Below are 18,314 nucleotides of genomic sequence, written 5' to 3' on the forward strand. Positions count from 1 at the left end.
GTAAATAAATGAGTATATTCACTTACTTACTGACATAGTTTCATTTCTATTTGTGCTCATATTAATCTGGGCAAACTGCATTCAAATAAAATAAAGGCTATTTCTCCTTTTTATGTAATCAATGCCAAACCTTAAGCTCTACAGACTGTGCATATGCATCTATTAAGGTACATATAGGAAATTTTCAGACTATCTCTCATTCCATTTGCCCAAATAATATTAGTTGCCCTACATTTAATTATTTTAATCTGTTGTCTTATAAAATCACAGCTAATGAAAGATCAACATCACAATGTGGGAGCTGGCTACTCCACTGACTTACAGATTCACAGCACCACGATAGTATTAAAACAAGAACATTCACAGAGCGTTACTCCCCCTGAAGGCCAAGGCCTAGACCACAGGTGTCGAACTCCAGGCCTCGAGGGCTGGTGTCCTGCAGGTTTTTAGATGTGTCCTTGATCCAACACAGGTGATTTAAATGGCTAAATTACCTCCTCAACATGTCTTGAAGTTCTCCAGAGGCTGGTAATGAACTGATCACTTGATTCAGGTGTGTTGACCCAGAGTGAGATCTAAAACCTGCAGGACACCGGCCCTCGAGGCCTGGAGTTCAACACCCCTGGCCTAGACTAAAACTTTGATGTTTTTATTACAAACTGGTATCAGCCTGTTATGGTGTCATTCTACAGAGGGTTGTACAGCTCTCTCCATGCCCTTTCATATGCTATATTACTCAATATGGTTTCTTTACATTTTATTTTCAAAGTCGATTTTGACCTTGAGCACTATCTGTCATATATTTAGCCAACCTAGGTACTCATGTCCCTCAAGGCCTTTGTGAAGTTTGAAGATTGTAATAAAAAAAATGTGTGTAATACAAAGTTTTTACTGATTATTTTTACATTTGGTGAGACGTTTGACAAAATTAAATCAGCTCGAGCTGTTCTTGTTGTCTACCTATCACTCAAAATTTGAAAATGATATCATTACTGAGGAATATGCAAAAAACTCGCAAACAAGCAACTTTAATAACTTTGATTTTTGCTGCTTTGCTGTTCTGTGTGTTGTTTTTATGTTTTACAATCTGATAACTATTTATAAAGGGATAGTAGGAGAGCTTTTATTCTATCAATAAGCGTCCCATACCTCACGAGAAAACGACGGGAACAAATATCGCTCACTGACACACACGTGCTATCGAGCAATGCATTGTGGGATTTCAAAATGGAGCTGTTTGTGCAGAGTACGCTGTGATATCCTTGGTATTTAGCTGTCCACTGTCGTTTTTAGTGGAGTAGGCAGTCTTTTTACGACTCAGTACACTCCCGTGCCACTGTACATCATGGGGGTTTTGTGCTTTGCTCGGGGAGTGCTGGCGTCCGCCTCCGGGCTCGGTGTTTACGCCAGGAAAAAACCCGGAGGTTTGTGTGTAACCCTTCTCTCAAGTGTGTTAGCTCCAGCTGGGATCCGTGTCAGGAGGTACAGCCAGGACACCGGTAATCCTAAACACTCCCAGGGGCAATTTGTGTGCTATTACCTTCCGCACAGGAGCCTGCTGAAAATTCAGGGACAAGACACGAGCGCGTTTCTCCAAGGTATTATAACCAATGACATGGCGGTGCTGGATGAGCCTGAACACAGAGCTTTATACGCACACATGCTAAACGTGCAAGGAAGGACACTATATGACATCATATTGTACAGGTAAGAGCAAACTTAGAGCACTGTTCAAACGCTTATAAGTGCATTCAGTAAACGCGTTATCAAGAGGGTGTGTCTGCTTACTGCTTACGTAAAGGCGTTTTTTTTCCCCGAGGCGTCACACTGGCCGACATAAGCTTATTTTCTTTTTCCTTCTATTTTTTTAAACCCCGGAAAAAACCAAATTGTATGACAGAAAACTAGCTCAGGCTGACAAACCCTTATTTAATAAGCTGTAAAATTCAGCACGGGAACAACAACAGCTCTTCTTTATCACTTGCCTATTTTTTTACTGTTACTAAAAATAAAAAAACTTTAAAAAGCAAAAACGACTAATGTTGATGGTTGAAGTAGAAACCATTTTTAAAATTCTATATTAAAAAGCGTTTGTCATGTATGCTGTACTTGAGTACATCTAAATTATAGAATATAACTTCTCTAATAAACTGCAAAAAGACATTTTGCAATATTAGCATCTCAAATTTTTAGTGACTGACACATGATCAATGTTCTTTTAGTTTTGATGTACATTGTTGGGTGAACCACGTTTTCTATACCTTAAACTATTTAAGATGATATTCTTGTACACCTGGTTGTAAATATCCCCAGTTTTGAAAAGTTGCAGTTGTTGCAGTTCTCACTACTCATAACTCATCTTGATATCTAAACAGCATTTTTACTAGTCTTTGTAGTACTTTGTAAAGCTGTGTTTAAAAACTCCTTGCTCTGTTTGACAGTATTTGATGTTACAGCAAATCCTGTTAAAAATTACATTCTCATAAGGAGAGAATTATTAGCCCTCCTATCTGTAAGACACAGTGGGTGACCACAGATGCTCCATCAAAGTTCCACCAAAGGTCACCCAACCAAAATAAGTGAAAACATCTGCGTGTGTTTGCTTTCATGTTGTTTTGCATTCTTCTGAGTCACTCATCCAGTTATATTTGCTTTCAGATTAAAAGAAACAGAAGGAGGATACGGTGTTTTCCTGGAGTGTGACAACACAATTAAGGACTCCATCTTGAAACACTTGAAAGTATACAACCTCCGCAGAAAAGTCAACATTAGCCCTTGTTCAGAGCTCTCTGTGTGGGCTGTGCTGTCCCAGCAAAACAAGCCAGGTCAAGAGTTCAGTAAGCCTGAGCTTTCTTCCCCTGATAAAGCTCTGGCATGGGAGGCTGATCCAAGAACTCAGCAAATGGGCTGGAGATTTGTGCTACAGAGTGATGTTGATCCTCTCAAAGTCATTGCGTCCTGTCAGAAAGGAGACACTGAAGACTATCACAGACATCGCTATGCCATAGGTATGACACCAGCTTTGAACAAAGACAAACAAGAACACCCGGAGAGAGAGAGCAACTTATTCCGAAGGGCAAGGGCTTTACTAAAGCTCTGAATTTTTTTTTTTTTTTTTTTTTTTTTTTTTTTTTTTTTTTTGGGAGAGGGGGGGGGGGTGTTTTTATAACAGTGGGAGGACAGGTTGCTTTTAATACAATATGCTCTATTATCTTTAGCCAGATAAGGACAAAAATAAGATTTACCCGTATGGGCAGCACGGTGGCATGGTGATTAGCCTCACAGCAAGAACGTCCTGAGTTCAATTCCACCACCTGGCCAGGGCCTTTCTGTGTGGAGTTTTGTTCTCCCCGTGTTTGCCTGGGTTCTCTCTGGGTACTCCAGCTTCCTCCCACAGTCCAGACATGCAGTTAGTGGGTTTAGTTTAATTGGCCATTCTAAATTGCCCATGAGTGTTAATAGTTGTGTCTCTCTGTGTTAGGCTTGCGACAGATCTGCCACGTGTAGCAAACTGTTTTATTGGATATGCTATTATACCCTATTTATAGTGTTTATTGTTTTGTTTGATATGCTTTTATTCCCATGTGAAGCACTTTGAAAAAACTTCCTGTTTTAAGAAGCGCTATATAAAGACATTTTACTTACTTAGTTATTGCCTCTCGCCCTACCGTAGCTGGGATAGGCTCCAGGAAAAAAAAACCTGCTAGCTAGATCCTGAGATGAAGATAAATTCATGCAGTGTGTGATTTTTGTTGTGAGGTCATAGGGTGTTGTATTGAAAAAAAGTATCGTGCAGCTCTCTCCATGCACTTTCATATGATATGTTATACTCTATGGGGTTTTTTATTTCCAATTTCTTTTCTAGGTCAACTTTGACCTTGGGCTATGAGAAATGAAGGTCGAGGTCAAATGCTTAGCCAACCTCAGTGTCCCCCAAGACCTGGAATATTGTTGCGAAGTTTGACAATGATCTATAAAAAAATTGTGGGTAATATGAAGTTTTTGCTGATTTTTAGTTTTGGTGTGACCTTTACTGTATTCTCACCAAAGTTAAAATCGGCTCGAGGTGGCATTGGAATCTACCATCACACAAAATTTAAACATGATATCTTGAAAGCTGTGGATGCTAGACTGCTAACAAAGAGACAGACAAGCACAGACAAAAGGAGGAGGGGGTGGTTCTGAGAAGCATTTATTTGTCTGAAAAAGTACTCTTATTTTATGACGCATGTTTGTGTCCTTTGCTGTTTTTGTTGTCTAGGTCTACCTGAGGGAGTCAAAGACCTTCCTCCTGGGGTTGCATTACCACTAGAGTCCAATCTTGTCTACATGCAGGGTATCAGCTTTAGCAAGGGCTGTTACATTGGCCAGGAACTCACAGCCAGGACTCATCACACTGGTGTGATTCGAAAACGCCTGATGCCAGTACGCTTGTCATCTCCAGTGGAACACCTCGAGGAAGGAACGGCACTGTTAACCCAGTCAGGCAAGCCAGCTGGGAAGCACAGAGCAGGGACAGGAGAACTGGGCCTAAGTCTGATCCGCATGGCGCACGCCAAAGAGGTGTTGACGCTCAGATCTTCTGACGACACTACAGTGACACTCGAAGCCTCCGTGCCAGACTGGTGGCCTGAAGATGCGAAATGTAACTGAAGGGAATGTTTTAAAGCTCCCTAAAAATGACATGCATCACATCTGACAGACTTCTCATGGACATAACCCTCAAGTACAGTATGTTACACTGTCATTGCTTAACAGCTGTGTGGCACTGGTCCATGTTTGGGTATTTTTTATTTTATTTTTTTGCAATAAAGCCCAAGTTTGTGTGTTTTTTGATTTTTTGCTTAAGTATTATTTACCACTGAACTATGCACTATCATAGATTTATCACAGCTCTGTTCATACTGGACACAAATAGTGTTGGTGATTATTCAATAAATATTTAAAAGAGAAAACTCAGATATTTAATGTGTTTAATATGTCAGTGCAAAAACAAATGCAAGACATTCACAAACAATATTTGAGATTCCAGTTCAACTCAACCCAAAGATGCAGTAACAGATGTATCATCCTTTTTTTTTTTTTTTGCACTTTTGCAAACGGGCACTTTTCATTCAAGCTATTTCCAGTCGATAACAATGGTGAGAGGCCGAACACATTACTCCTGATAAAGGAGATGCTGCCCTCTTGTGGACTGTATGGTGTTACGAATTTGCTGTAACATTGTTTCTGGCTGCAGAGTCAATGTTGAGTGATCGAGTCGCTTAAAGTCTTCATTGCACAGGAGGCATTCGATTATATGAGCTACTCTTTGTAGGTCAAAGGCCGCGTGGTAAGGTCCCAACGTGGTGAGAATCTCTGAGAGATGACGTGAGTAATCGGAGGAATCCCCAGAGGAACAAGCGTTAAGGAAAGCCATTCTGTTGTTGGCAATGATTTTCAAAAATGAGGCAAATTCTCCATAATTGATACCGGAGCAAGCCTTCATAATTACCTAAAATGAAACGCACCAAGCAATTGCTATTATGATCAGAGCAGAAGCACATTTAAATGACATGACTGAAAATTTCCATGCATTGTACCTGGCAGTGCTGATGCCACGAGTCCATCGTGTTTCTCCACTCATTTATCTCTTTTTGAACAGATGACAGTTCAGTCTGAAGAAACTGCCACATGATGTCAATGTTGCAGCCATTTAGCCAGTTATGATTAATAGAGATGGTGTCCTCCTGTATGAAACAGAATGTTTTAATATGTCAAACTGGTGATAAATAAAACGCAGTGTTATACAACTTAGAGTAACTGTGATGTCATCATTTCCTGCAAAAAGCCATATTTCTACCAAAAAATATACACAAGGTTTAAATTTATGAAAGATATGTTGACTGGAGGAGATAAACCAGAGCTGCTGTATTGAAACATGAGTGTGTCTGTAAATGTGTGTAATGTTAAACAAAACATGAATTTTGTTTAAAACCTAATTTGAAAAAACATTATTAGGGCTCTTGTCATCTAGTACGTAGTAAGTAATCCAGTCCATTAGACTATTAGGGTATGTTCACACTGCACGCGAAAGCGCATCAAATCTGACTTTTTGACCCTATGCGACCCATATCCGATCATGGTATGACTGTGTGAACAGCACAAATCCAATATTTTCGTATGTGGTACTGAATCCAATACATATCTGATGTTTTAGAAAGCGACTGCTGTTTGAATGGTCATGTCGCATTAAATCCGTCTTTTACGTCACTGATACAAGACAGACACCAATTGTCAGCGCCAGAGAAGCGCCCAAGAACACTTCCTGGCCATCCAGTGAAACTGTTGGGAAGACAACGGTGGAGAAACGTGAACATTTTATTTGTACTGCATAATCTGCAGATTCTGACAGCAATCTGCAACTATCCTTTGAAGCACCGCTCCTCTCTAAAACAGCAATAAGGATAATTATTAGGCCATATGCAAACAACAAAATAACTTCATAACTTAAAGCAAAATTGGGAAACGTAAAGTCCGAAACAAGTCTTTATATTAAGGGCCATCAGTCAAACAATACTGTTTGGTCTGGGTCTGAACAGAGCGCGTTGTGTGTGACGTTTTCTTTTGCGCACACGGGCCGCTTTGAGGGTTCTTAGCTCAAAGGAGTAGCCAGGCATGGTGTTCTGTTGCTGTAGCCCTGTCTGACATGTTTTAAGTTCAGAAGTGCTATTCTTGCAAAACTTGTTTCTAACGAGTGGTTAATTGAATTGCTGCTACCTCATCGAGAACTGTCGCTCACTGGATATTTTCTGTTTTTCAGAGCATTCTCTAAGCTGGGAAAAGTTTCTAAAATACTAAGACCAGCCGGTATGGCACAAACAATCACATTCAAAACCACTTAAATGGCCTTTTTCCCTAATTCTGATACTCAATATGAACTTCAGCAGGTCATTTTGACCATGTCTACATGCCTTAATGCACTGAGTTAGATAATTGTGTTAACGAGCAGCTGAACACGTGTACCTAACATTGTGGCTGGTGTTTACATTCAGTCTAACAGAACACTTCTCATAGTAAGAAATGCAACTTGTCTTTTATAATACTTGGCAGACCATTTTCCTCTAGATCACCAGTAGATATCCCTCTACAGCTCTTACCAGGTTATAAACTTGATGATGCCAACCACTAGGCACAAAAATGATTTCTCCTGCCTCCTGAATGATTTCAAGAGGTTGGCAGGCTTCTTCAGCGTGTGGAAAAAGGCCTCTGTCTCGAAGTTCAGCTGACGTAACATCATAAGGGAGGTTGCCGTGAGTGTCTCGTAAAAACTCCTCCTGACCTGGAGGATACAAGAGCCACTTCTTCCTGCCACAGATGTTTGCAGACCAACTGTATGAACGGAAGACATCAGAGTGGAATGGTGTCCTGGTAACAAGGAAGTGCACTGGGTCAGATCATGAAACATTTTATATAAGCTTATGTTTTGTTTGGTTTTTTTGAAATAATGTTTTCATACCATGACCCTTTAGGTCCCATGTAGACAAATCGGTAGTCATCCACTTCGAGGGTGTCCCAGTATTCATTGAGCCAGTCAGAAGTAAAGAACACTGGTGTGGTGTAAACATTATGTTCTGGAAAGTCCCTGTGGAGAAATTTACAAAGGATAGTTACATATTTTTCATACAATGGTGTAAACATTTTTCTTTGGATTAATATTACTGTGATACCTTGACATGTGCCAGTCTTTAAGATAGAGGCATCCTTTGGGTGATGAGTGTCCATTCAAGATGTATTCCCTCCAGTAGTGTATAAATTCTTTAAAAGGCATGACTTGTTTGGGGTTGGCATTGTACTCCTTCGCATTGCAGTTTGCAACAGGGACTGGAGTCTCATCTGTGATTGAAACAGTAACAGTTATTAAGAATTATCACAGATTATCTTTGCAGACATTTACACAGTAATGCATGTTTGTTTTACCAAACTCTTGCAGCAATTTCTGGAAATTAGGTTTCCCATCCTCAGTCACCCACTGTTTCCTACACTTCCACTCCTCTGTGAATCTCCTTGAAAACATACAAGGGTGATTGGGGAGCAGATATTTCTTGAAAAACTTGGAATAGCTAAGCTCCTTGTCAATGTAATCTACAAAATGCGAAGACCAAAACTGTTCATATGACTGCCTTGGTATTTTGACCAGGCTGCTGCAGTTACGGTACGCCTCCCTGTCCATGATGGTAAACAAGCCCTCGGCTAGCTATTTAGCAAGCTCAGCTGTCAGGGTTTGGACAGCGGGGGAACTGTGAGGGGGAAAAGCTAACTGGAAGATTAACTCGCCATTACACCGCGTACGTATTCTCACGTTTCTGCCACATTTGAAAATCTGGTTAAGCTAGAAAAAGATACTAAGCTAAGAAAAACGCAATTTTCCACTATGACAAGCCGCTACACATTAGCGCATGTTGGGACTCCTGAACGACGCACATATAAAACCGTTGCTATTTATATTTTGTCACGTCACATACATATATATATTTAATACATTTATATTAACGTTATGTTTTTCGTATCGCTTGGAAAGCGCCGAAACCGCCGCCGCTTTCATTATTTTTCGCCAGACATTTTCGCAATAGTGCTTCTTTTTTTTGACAGCAAGTTTTTTTCCCCCCCAAGTCGGACGGTAAATACGGCCGTGCTCGAGCGTGACGTCACTTCCGCAACAAACAGCCGAGTTACTGAGAGGACTACGAGGTAACGTAATGCCCAGCCCGGTGTTGACGATTAATGTGGTGTGGGTTTAATTGCACCGAGAGGATATAAAACACGTTAAAAGGGTTATAACATTATAATGACGCACGCTTAATGCGGTCAGCTGGCTAGAGAGCTGAAGCTGCCAGTGTGAACGCCTCGACTGAGCTCATCTTGCTGTCTGGATTACACTCAAAAGAAAGTATGTTCTTCATCACGACTCGTAGATCACTCAGTACAAAGTGCTTCTGATGTAATTTCATCTTAACCTGCAGCAGTACCTATGTGCATGTTAAACTGATACCTATTTGTCCCCCTGACAGGTGAACCTGTCTTATCTCCTTCCATCACAATGAGCCGGGACGTTCCCATCCACAGCTGGCCAGGCTCCTATTACATCAACAGTGAGAAACGGTGGGAAAACGGAACCCTCTCTCTCACCAGAACCACGGTGTGCTTCGTCTCCAACCAGAGCAAGGAGAGTCTTGCAAGCTTCCGTCTCTCGAGGATCGTGGAGATCAAGATGGAGTCATCTAGTTTCATCTTCAGCACTCTCACAGTACTTGAAGAAGGCAACGTGAAACATTGGTTTGGTTCCCTTAAGCCCAACAGGGTGGTGGTTTATAATGTGTTAGAGCATTTCTGGAGAGAGCGGCTTCTCTCTCCCAGCTCAGAAGCCCAGCGGGCTGAGGCTCAGCCTTCGAAGGGAAGAGAGCTGATCAGCCTGGTGGCAGGGGCCCAGAAAAGATTGGAGGACACTGGCAGAGTCCTTGGCCATCAGGGAGAGCAGTTTGACAATATGATGCAGGGCCTGGAGAAGATTGACTCTGACTTGGGCGTGGCTGACAAGTATCTTAAGATATTTTTAGTTATTGAAGTTTTGCACATGTCTTGTTTATATTGCTTGGCTAACTATAACAAGGCCTAATTTATGACTAACATCAGTTCCTCCTGCCTCTGTATTACAGACTTCTGTCAGAACTGGAGTCTCCTTCCTGGTGGCCTTTTGGTAAACTCCCCTGGAAGACCCAGCAGGATGCAAAGGCCGATGATGCTGCGAGAGCTGCAGCTACTGCTTCTTCTTCAGCAGCCAGGGGCTCCAGCAGAAATAAGTTAATCACAAGCATCCCAGCAGTGCTGTCCAAAGGTGGAGAATCGGACTTGAAGCCAGGATGTTTGTCGGTGCTAGTGTCCTCGCTGGAGGTGCGAAACACAAACTGCCAGCTCCTTCACAGATTTGAGCGAAATGAAATTGATGAAATCAGGGTGCACAGCCCCTATGAGATTACCGTCAGGCAGCGTTTCATCGGGAAGCCAGACATATGTTACAGGCTCCTGTCCGCCAAGATGCCAGAGGCTTTGTCCGTGTTAGAGATGCAGTACAAAAAGAAGATAGAGTTCACAAGCGAATACACAGATTTTAAGACAACTCCAGTTTCATCGCCACGTGACACAGAAGGGAAAAGCTGGACTGAAGGTAAGGAACACATCAAAAAATAAATAAAGACACTCTTATTCCACAGTGGTTTCCATCCCTGGTATAGATTTGACCACTAAGTGGCAGTAAAGGTCTGCATTTCCACCTCTGTGTATTTATAAGTGTGCAGCCACATGTAAAAACATTTCATCATGGTTATTGGTGTCTCCTTGACAGAAATGTATTTTGATGAGTCACTTCACCCTGATTGCCTCAGTTGCTGTACTCTGAGTTTACTGTCTGGTTTCCTCATAAACAACATATGTACTCTGCACTTTTTCACCATCTCCACCCATGGAGTCAGGTTTACTGCAGACGTGCCAAGAGACAGAGCTCCCACTGGAGGTCCCCGCTGGAGAGCTGTCCCAGTTGCAGGTGCATGTCTTCCAGCCATCTGTCAGTCAGGCTGAGGCCCAGGAACTCAAACAGGTGAGAAAAGCTGGACTCCCAAATTTATGACTACACTACCGTGGCCTTAAAATGTTTCATATTTGTATTCACAAGACAAGTAACACAAATGAAAAGCCGTGTGTGCTCCGGGAACGGATTGATTCAAATAGGGGTAGCTGCTATTGTAAATAATCCCAGAGTCTCAGCAACACGTATTTTGATGTTTCCAGTCCAAACCACAATTCACCATAATGATTTTTTATTTTATTTTTCATCCTGTATGTTTAAAATGTTATTTGGTGAGACCACAAACCAATGTCCATCCTGGTTTTAAGAGAGGAAAAGAAACACGGTTAGTTATTTGGTCAGAACCTACAATGTCTTTCCATTCAGAACCTCACAGCGCTGAATGCTGTTACAGACACGGTCTGTGGTGGCAAGACCTACACAGTGACGCAAATTCAGACCCGTGATTTGGGCAAGTTTTATTTTTTTATTTTTTTATAATGTGTGTGTGAATCACTATTACAGGTTGCTTAGACCAGGATTTTTCATGTAAAACTTTCAGAAAGTTGCTCTTTGTTTTATCATATAATGTTTAAATGATCAAAGTTAATGAGTGACTTCAGTCTACAAGGCTCTACTATATGTAAAGGAAAAAAACTATATTAACATTTACAAGTGAGAAGAAACCAAGCAAATACAGTTAATAATGGTGCAAATGTGCCAGTATTGAAATATGTAGCAGACAAAGATGGCTTTGCATTACATATTAACACATAAACATATTAACTCAAAGTTTTTCATGACATCATTACCGCCCTCAACTCCTCAAATCAAAAACTGAAGCAACAACATACAAATGTCTTGTCAACAGCAGCAGTGACACCATAGACAAATACTGTGTTGGGGTTAACAAATAGCTTCATGCTGTAGCTCAGGAGGTAGAGTAGGTCATCTACTAATCTAAAGGTTGGCTGTTTGGTCACTTTGCCAAAGTATCTTTGGGCAAGACCCTAAGTTGCTCTCGGATGCATTTATTGGAGTGTGAATTTTATAGATAGAGGGATAGAAAAAAGTGCTTATATGAATGTGTTTGAATGGGTGAATGAGGCAAGTTGTATAAAGCGCTTTGAGTGCTCCAGTAGATTAAAGCAACACTATATAAGAACCAGTCCATTTAAGATTTGCTTGCAGCCTTATAGTAGTATATAACATAATATCTCTGAGGACCTAACAACATTCCTGGCAAGAACTAATGTACACAGGGAAAACCTGCAACCTCCACACAGAAAGGCCCCAGCGAGCCAGTGGAATGAAACCCAGGAATTTCTTACTGTGAGGCAACAGTGCTAACCACTGCTCTGCATGTTCGGTCAATTGGTGATTCTTAAATGTACGTAGAGGTGAATATGAGCGTGAACGGTTGTCTCGCTCTGCAGTAAACTGCTGACCTGACCTCTCACCCCATGACAGATAGGCTCCAGCCCCCTCCTCTGCCTCCAACCTTCTTCATGATAAGCAGAAGAAGATTGATGGATGGATAATAATATAAAAAAGAAACAAGCACACCATAGCAATAATAGCACCAGGCCAATCACTGGCTAGCCTATTGTGCTTTAAATGGCATGTTATCTGCGGCTGATAATGGGTTACATTTCAAAGCGTGCCAGTTTTGCCTTAATGCTATGCTTTTGTACACACCCTGCTCTTACTGTAATCCATGTCAAGATTAGAATCACTGTGGGCCAACTGGTACTGATAACTTGTACTCAGTTTCATGTCCTGCCCTAAGTGCCGTGCCAAATAGTCTTTTTGGTGTCAGCATTTGTATGTTTTATTATTGTTTGTGGTTGGAAATTCCCACTTGCTAAAAATATGCTGTAAGAATATGAAATTGAGTGTGCTGCTAATGCACAGTCCCAAAGTTACCGCACCTAATACACAAGACACTCAGACTTTTTTTTGCTAATATATTTTTTCTTTTAGCTCTAGCCTAAATGTTTGATTTGAAGGGTTTCTACATGACTTAAGTCCCCTAGCCATTATATAAACAGCGGCAAGAAGTGTTCATTTTTACTGTTTTTCTATGACACACCGAAGCTCTTGTGAATGTTAACTGCAAGGTGTGATTCAGTCATGTCCTCTCAGTTTAAATTGTAAAGTCACAGACCTGAGTGAATGAATATCGTTGTTCCTTGGTGTGTATTGACATATTATCTGTTTTTCAAACTGCTAACTCGAGCTGTTTTTGTGCTCAGCTGAAATGTCCACATAAACCAGCCAGAGAACATAATGACATAATGTGTGTGTGTGTGTGTGTGCGTGCGTGCGTGCGTGCGTGTGTGTGCGTGCGTGCGTGCGTGAGGCAGATCATGTAGCATAAAATACTACCAGTTAAGTAACCATAGTGGTAGGGTTTGAGGTGAGTGTTTATTAGGCTTTGCTTGGCACATCACAATATATTAAAACTGTTCCATCAACTACAGCATATGTAGTTGCTGGATCATGGTCATGTAGTTGTGATATCCCTTAAAGTCACTGAAAGTGAGGGAAAAAACCCAGTATGATATCACCGATCCCAAGAATCAAGCCAAGACTTCCCCCTCTGTGTGTCATCAAGTTTCATCTGCAAAATGAATAACAGCTATTATTGTGGTGAATTCCATTGTTCCTTTCTGATCAGCGCACAATTAACAGCAAGCCTTTCTAACGCTTAAATCAGATGGTTTAAGCGTTAGAAAGGACCAATGTCTATGTCTCTCCATATGTGGTGTTGTTTTAATGTGCCTTACTTCTTATTAACACAAAACGTTGTCTTTTTATTGTGCTGTGGTGTGTGGGTGTGCTTTCAGATGCTCATGCAGCTAAAGAACCTTGCCTTGGAGGCTGAAACTGAGCTGGAACGCCAGGATGAAGCCCTGGATGTCCTGACGAGCTCCACAGACCGGGCCACCATGCACATAGAGAAGCACACCTGTCGCATGAAAAGACTCCTGTAGTCCTGACGATTAAGGAGATGCACATAGGCTCAGTGTCCTGAGAAAAACACCGTACACCTTTTTACTGTTCACATGCAGTTTGAGAACCATGAAAAACGCACATCAACAAGGACTTGTGTGTAGTCTCAAAATTAATTTAGTTGCATTTGATGGCCACCAATTCTTGGGAAGTACAGCAATGGCCACTTAAAACAAGACATCTTTAAAGTTTTCACTTTGGTATTAAAAAGAACACAATTGTTTGTTTTAGAGAAAGTAGATAACATGTGGCTGTGCACATTTCTACATGAGAAAACTTGAACTTTTTGCTAAATTGCATCTTATCAATCCTAAATTTGCCCTTCTCTGTTGGAAATGGTCAAAACATTTAATTGGCCATAGCACGAGTAAATGCTCTCCCTGTGAATGCATATTTTTCAGCTGTGGCCTTTGCATTTGGCTTTAATTCTCTCAGCTGCACAACATTTTGAAAGACAGATGTCCTCTGAATACTGGCAAATAGGTGTTAGTATATAAGCCTAATCGGCACATGACAGAAAAAAAATGTAGCCAGTTAACCCCAATTTAAAATATTACCAGTGGGAACCCAATGATGGAGCCCATCGATTTTAATGCCCCAGTGATTCATACTGATCAGTCATGTCACCTGAGTGGGAGCTGGCAGGAATCTCAAGTGCACGTCGTGCGCTCCCTGTGAAGTTGGCAGGTGAAAAATAAGCAGATGATTTCAGGGTAGACAGGCAGCAGTATATACCCTCCACATCTGCAGTACAGAACAAGACATCCCGAAATGAAAAGAGAATATATTGTACATTCATTCTGCAGTAACTCATTTAAAACAAGCTGCATGTTGGGTCTCTCTTTGATAATCGACTGCCATTATTTCCTTTTATAACCGTCTCTGTCTTTCTCAGGTTCTGTGTATCACGTATCCCTTTTAGTGTTGCATGTCCCAATAATGCTGCTTTGCATAACATCGAGGGAAAATCTTCCATCAATATCAATATATTGCTGAAAAATGTAAATTTGCAACAAGTTCTTGGACCTTTAAACAGAAAACACTACCAATCCACATCTATTGTATATACCTCTATTCTCCTCTAAGCCTGTATTATCTGTAAATGATACATACAATGTAATTCTGTAATGTTATAACAGTCTGTTGTCGCTGTGAATGTGTAATTAGACACTAGGTTAATTTAAATATATGTCTAGTTTAAAAATCTTATCAATGTTTACTTTTTCCTGTGATAATTACCGTGACAACGAATGAAACTAAACCGCTCATTCTAAATACAAGGGAAGACCGTCTGCACTATACTACCATTATAAGCAATGAATGAATTCCTTTCACCATTCAAGGTCTGGAAAGCATATAATGTAAATAAAACTGAAGTTAAACAAGTAGTTTGTTTGTTCTTTTTTGAAACTGCTGCTTACAGTTGCCGTAATCTGTGTCATTGTGCTTGTCAAAGGCGTGTGCTTCAATTATACGATCACACACTGCAGTCTCCCTTTGCAGGCCTCTTAGCGTCTTTGAGTCTTTTGTTTTGGTTCACCCTCAGTACTTTTGTCAGCAGTGCAGGGTGACATTACTTCGACAAGCAGCTTGTTACAGCATGTTCTTGTTACACTCATTACCTCAAATAACACCCCCTTGAACTAAGTGTAATGTATACTGTCCAGACTAAGATGTGTACTGTACTACTGTATATTATTCCGTTCACTGTTTAACGAGTCTGGTTTCATTTTTATCATTTTTCTCCACCACACAACCACCAACATGCTTGTTAGTTGCACTCGGGGTGACGGCATTAGCTATAGTGCTGTGCAAATGTCTTGGGTTACCCTTTTTTTTTTAGGGAAATAGGAACTGAAGACTGGCTGCCTTTTGTTCCATTCACTCTCAAGACGATCTCACACTGCTTCAATGATGTTGATGTCCAAGCTCTGGGGAGTATTAGGGCCACGTTTAAATATATATATATATATATATATATATATATATATATATATATATATATATATATATATATATATATATATATATATATATATATTGTTGATCATTTTGAGAATAAAACTGATCAGTTGTCTTGTGATACAACATACATCCTCTTAATTGCATTAGGATGTAGCCATTGATAACCTTGCATCTGTCCATTAAAAGCCATTTCCTTTTGTGCAAATCCACTCTCCCACATTTGTCTGTTTTTCCATCTGACCAGATGGAGCTTTCTGATAATAAAAAATAAATGACAAACAAAGTAATATTAAATCTGCTATAAAAACATCACTCCACCAACGCATTAATCATATCTAATTTACCAACGTATATGTCATTCTTTCTAGCTATAAAATGTCACATTGGAGCCTACTGATGATGGGAAATGGCAAACGTCTGAAAATGTAGTTTTTCAGGGTGTTTTGCTCCATGATACCCATGAACTATATTCATCACAATTTGCATCTCTTCTAAAAAGTGTTCCCCTATATAGCGTCTAGAGAGAAAATGACCATTAAAGAATGAGATACGACTGACTTTTTTTAGATGAAAAAATAGGATTACTATTTGTGGGGACTTGTGAAATGGGCCAGTGAAATGAGTTTTAACCAGGCTTTAGGTCTTAACAGAAAGTAATTGGGAAACACCCCTCACAGTCAGCTCACATGTGACAAACTGTAACAGAAGACTTGAAAACAGTTCATTATGGTATCGGTCGCTGTGCATGCTGTTGTGAGGAAGTCGCTCACTTTATTCCCTCTAATATTATAACATCCTGTTGGCACCGGGGCTGTTGGCATTGGTTTGACCACCCCAGCTGGACTGCTTTTACCAGAAGGGGGGACTACTTCATGTCAACAGGAGACCACATTTGATTTGGCAAGTGTCTGAGTAATTAATTATGAATCAGGAAGAAGTCTTTCATAAAGAGGTTTGAAAGACTGGCAGCCTCATTCAACAGTTTGGTCCCAGTTAGCATGAACTTATCACTTCTATTAAACAGAGCCCACCAGGAAAGATGTGACACTCAAAACTAAACAAAAAAAGGAAGGCCTCAGTGAGATGTTATGCTTTCTTCTGCACAAGTGAGAATGTTTTTACTGTGGGTCATTTTTTGGTTGATTTCTGTGATAAACAGAGTTTTGAAAGTCCCAAACTCCAGAAGCATACCACATGGTTATGTGAATTCCAATCCTTAAAAAAGGTTAGGGGAAATAGAACACACACTGGCGTGGTTTTCAAGCAGCCTAGCAATACGAGGAAGTGGTGGCGGTCTTGTCTGACCACAGATACACGAGATCCAGCTTTACTTTCCCAATGGATGGTATGAAGACACAAGAGATTTTGCTGGCCTTGACTTCCAATCTGTTTACTTGATAGTTCTGTGGTGAGCGCTCTCATTCAAGGAGCGTGTCTGCACTGATGGCCAATCAATCAACTGCTGCAGGGAAAAAAAAACCAGCCAAAGTTTGTGGGCTACAAGTCGGTTGCACTGCACTCCAAAATATGGAGTCATGTGACTGCAAGAGAAAAGGGTGTATTCATCATCCCAGAAAAAACCATCCAGCTCTTCAGTGTTTTATATTTATGTTAAAGTTGAAGCACTTTTCTTTGTGTTGCTTGGCAATGTGTAAATGATGCAGCAATTATAGTTTGAAATTAATGGGTTTTTATATAAATGTGTTTTAGTATTACACATCTATTTTCATGAGTAATTGTTGACGAGGAGCAGATCTACTATACATAAATAAAATATTAGAGAAATTTAGCTTCCACTGCTCTATTAGACCATGTCTGAGTCTAATGGCCTGATTTTTGACTCACGTCCTGGACAGCCTGTTTCTAGTGCAGGTGTTGCTGGGTTTCCTTTTGCTGAGGGAGTTTCTGGTTTCAGGAAATAAGGCCTGTTGGTTAATGTTAGAACTGGGAGAAAACATTCCTGTAGGGAAGGTGCTTGAGTCCAACTAGGCGGTGTGTATGTAGTCTCAAACAGAAAATGAGATGACATCAAACATCCTCTTCTTGTTTGTGCGTGTCAGTTTGATAACCTTGCCTCTTTTGCTTAGGTCAGATACAAACATTTTTTGCAGGGATGAGGTAACCTGTAGATTTGAATTTGAGTTTTATTTTTAAAAATAGAAATACACAATGTTTATGAAGCTGCTCTTTGGAGATGTTCTTTCTTTCAGTTTAGTACAATCATAAATGTGCTTTGGTTATGCGGTACTTTCCCAAATGCTGAGCTGCATGATGATATCATATGCCATTGCACATCATTATGCTTTCCTTGGTACTTTGGTTTTCTGGCTTTTGTTTCACCAACCTTTCCCATTTCTGCAAGACAGAGTTAACAGCTAGCCGGCCAAACTAAACATGGTTGTGGTTGTATACAGTAGTATCAGCCTCAAATGAACTCCAAGAGAAACCCCACATTACAATCTACCTGAAATCTGCCAAGGTGTTTGCATTTCTTGTATGAATGTTATATAACTTGCATAATATTACTTATAGTGATATACACGCAAGTCCTGAGAATGGCTCAGTTTATATCGAGTGCAATGTGCAGCTAACAGACTACAAATGTATGTACTGATTGACTGAAACAGTTTTCAACAGTTTTCAACTTGATTATGCTAGTGTGGTACATCATTTTCTTATTTATTTTACTCTTTTTTTCTGTACAGTTCATTGTGAGTGCTTGACTTTGAAAACT

The 18,314-nt window shown here is 40.4% G+C and overlaps 3 protein-coding genes across 6 annotated transcripts; 2 read left to right on the top strand and 1 right to left on the bottom strand.

Moving 5' to 3' along the window:
* Nucleotides 1-1,179: 1,179 nt before the first annotated feature.
* On the top strand, nt 1,180-5,792 carry iba57 (iron-sulfur cluster assembly factor IBA57). Its single transcript, XM_085253845.1, has 3 exons — nt 1,180-1,707; nt 2,659-3,008; nt 4,262-5,792. Exons 1-3 carry the CDS (start codon nt 1,346-1,348, stop codon nt 4,651-4,653), a joined length of 1,104 nt encoding a protein of 367 aa, XP_085109971.1. The 5' UTR covers nt 1,180-1,345; the 3' UTR covers nt 4,654-5,792.
* jmjd4 (jumonji domain containing 4) lies at nt 4,960-8,664 on the bottom strand. The gene is made up of 6 exons (XM_085253840.1): nt 7,960-8,664; nt 7,710-7,875; nt 7,499-7,624; nt 7,140-7,407; nt 5,583-5,729; nt 4,960-5,494 (listed from the first exon to the last, which is right to left on the bottom strand). The coding sequence occupies exons 1-6, from the start codon at nt 8,210-8,212 to the stop codon at nt 5,159-5,161; spliced, it is 1,296 nt and encodes a 431-aa protein (XP_085109966.1). The 5' UTR covers nt 8,213-8,664; the 3' UTR covers nt 4,960-5,158.
* snap47 (synaptosome associated protein 47) lies at nt 8,172-15,001 on the top strand. Of its 4 annotated transcripts, none has more exons than XM_085253842.1 (5): nt 8,172-8,327; nt 9,051-9,576; nt 9,696-10,204; nt 10,509-10,633; nt 13,450-15,001. In XM_085253842.1, the coding sequence occupies exons 2-5, from the start codon at nt 9,080-9,082 to the stop codon at nt 13,594-13,596; spliced, it is 1,278 nt and encodes a 425-aa protein (XP_085109968.1). In that variant the 5' UTR covers nt 8,172-8,327; nt 9,051-9,079; the 3' UTR covers nt 13,597-15,001. The 4 variants fall into 4 exon arrangements, with proteins under 4 accessions (XP_085109968.1, XP_085109969.1, XP_085109970.1 ...); XM_085253843.1 differs by lacking the exon at nt 8,172-8,327 and adding an exon at nt 8,653-8,730; XM_085253844.1 differs by lacking the exon at nt 8,172-8,327 and adding an exon at nt 8,669-8,929 and having other exon boundaries at nt 10,505-10,633; nt 13,450-13,586.
* The last annotated feature ends 3,313 nt before the right edge of the window (nt 15,002-18,314 follow it).

The sequence above is a fragment of the Mchenga conophoros genome, linkage group LG18, assembly GCF_057382185.1.
Source record: "Mchenga conophoros isolate Kocher_MC1m ecotype Shallow Benthic linkage group LG18, M_conophoros_male_GT1.1, whole genome shotgun sequence".
NCBI lineage: Eukaryota > Metazoa > Chordata > Actinopteri > Cichliformes > Cichlidae > Mchenga > Mchenga conophoros.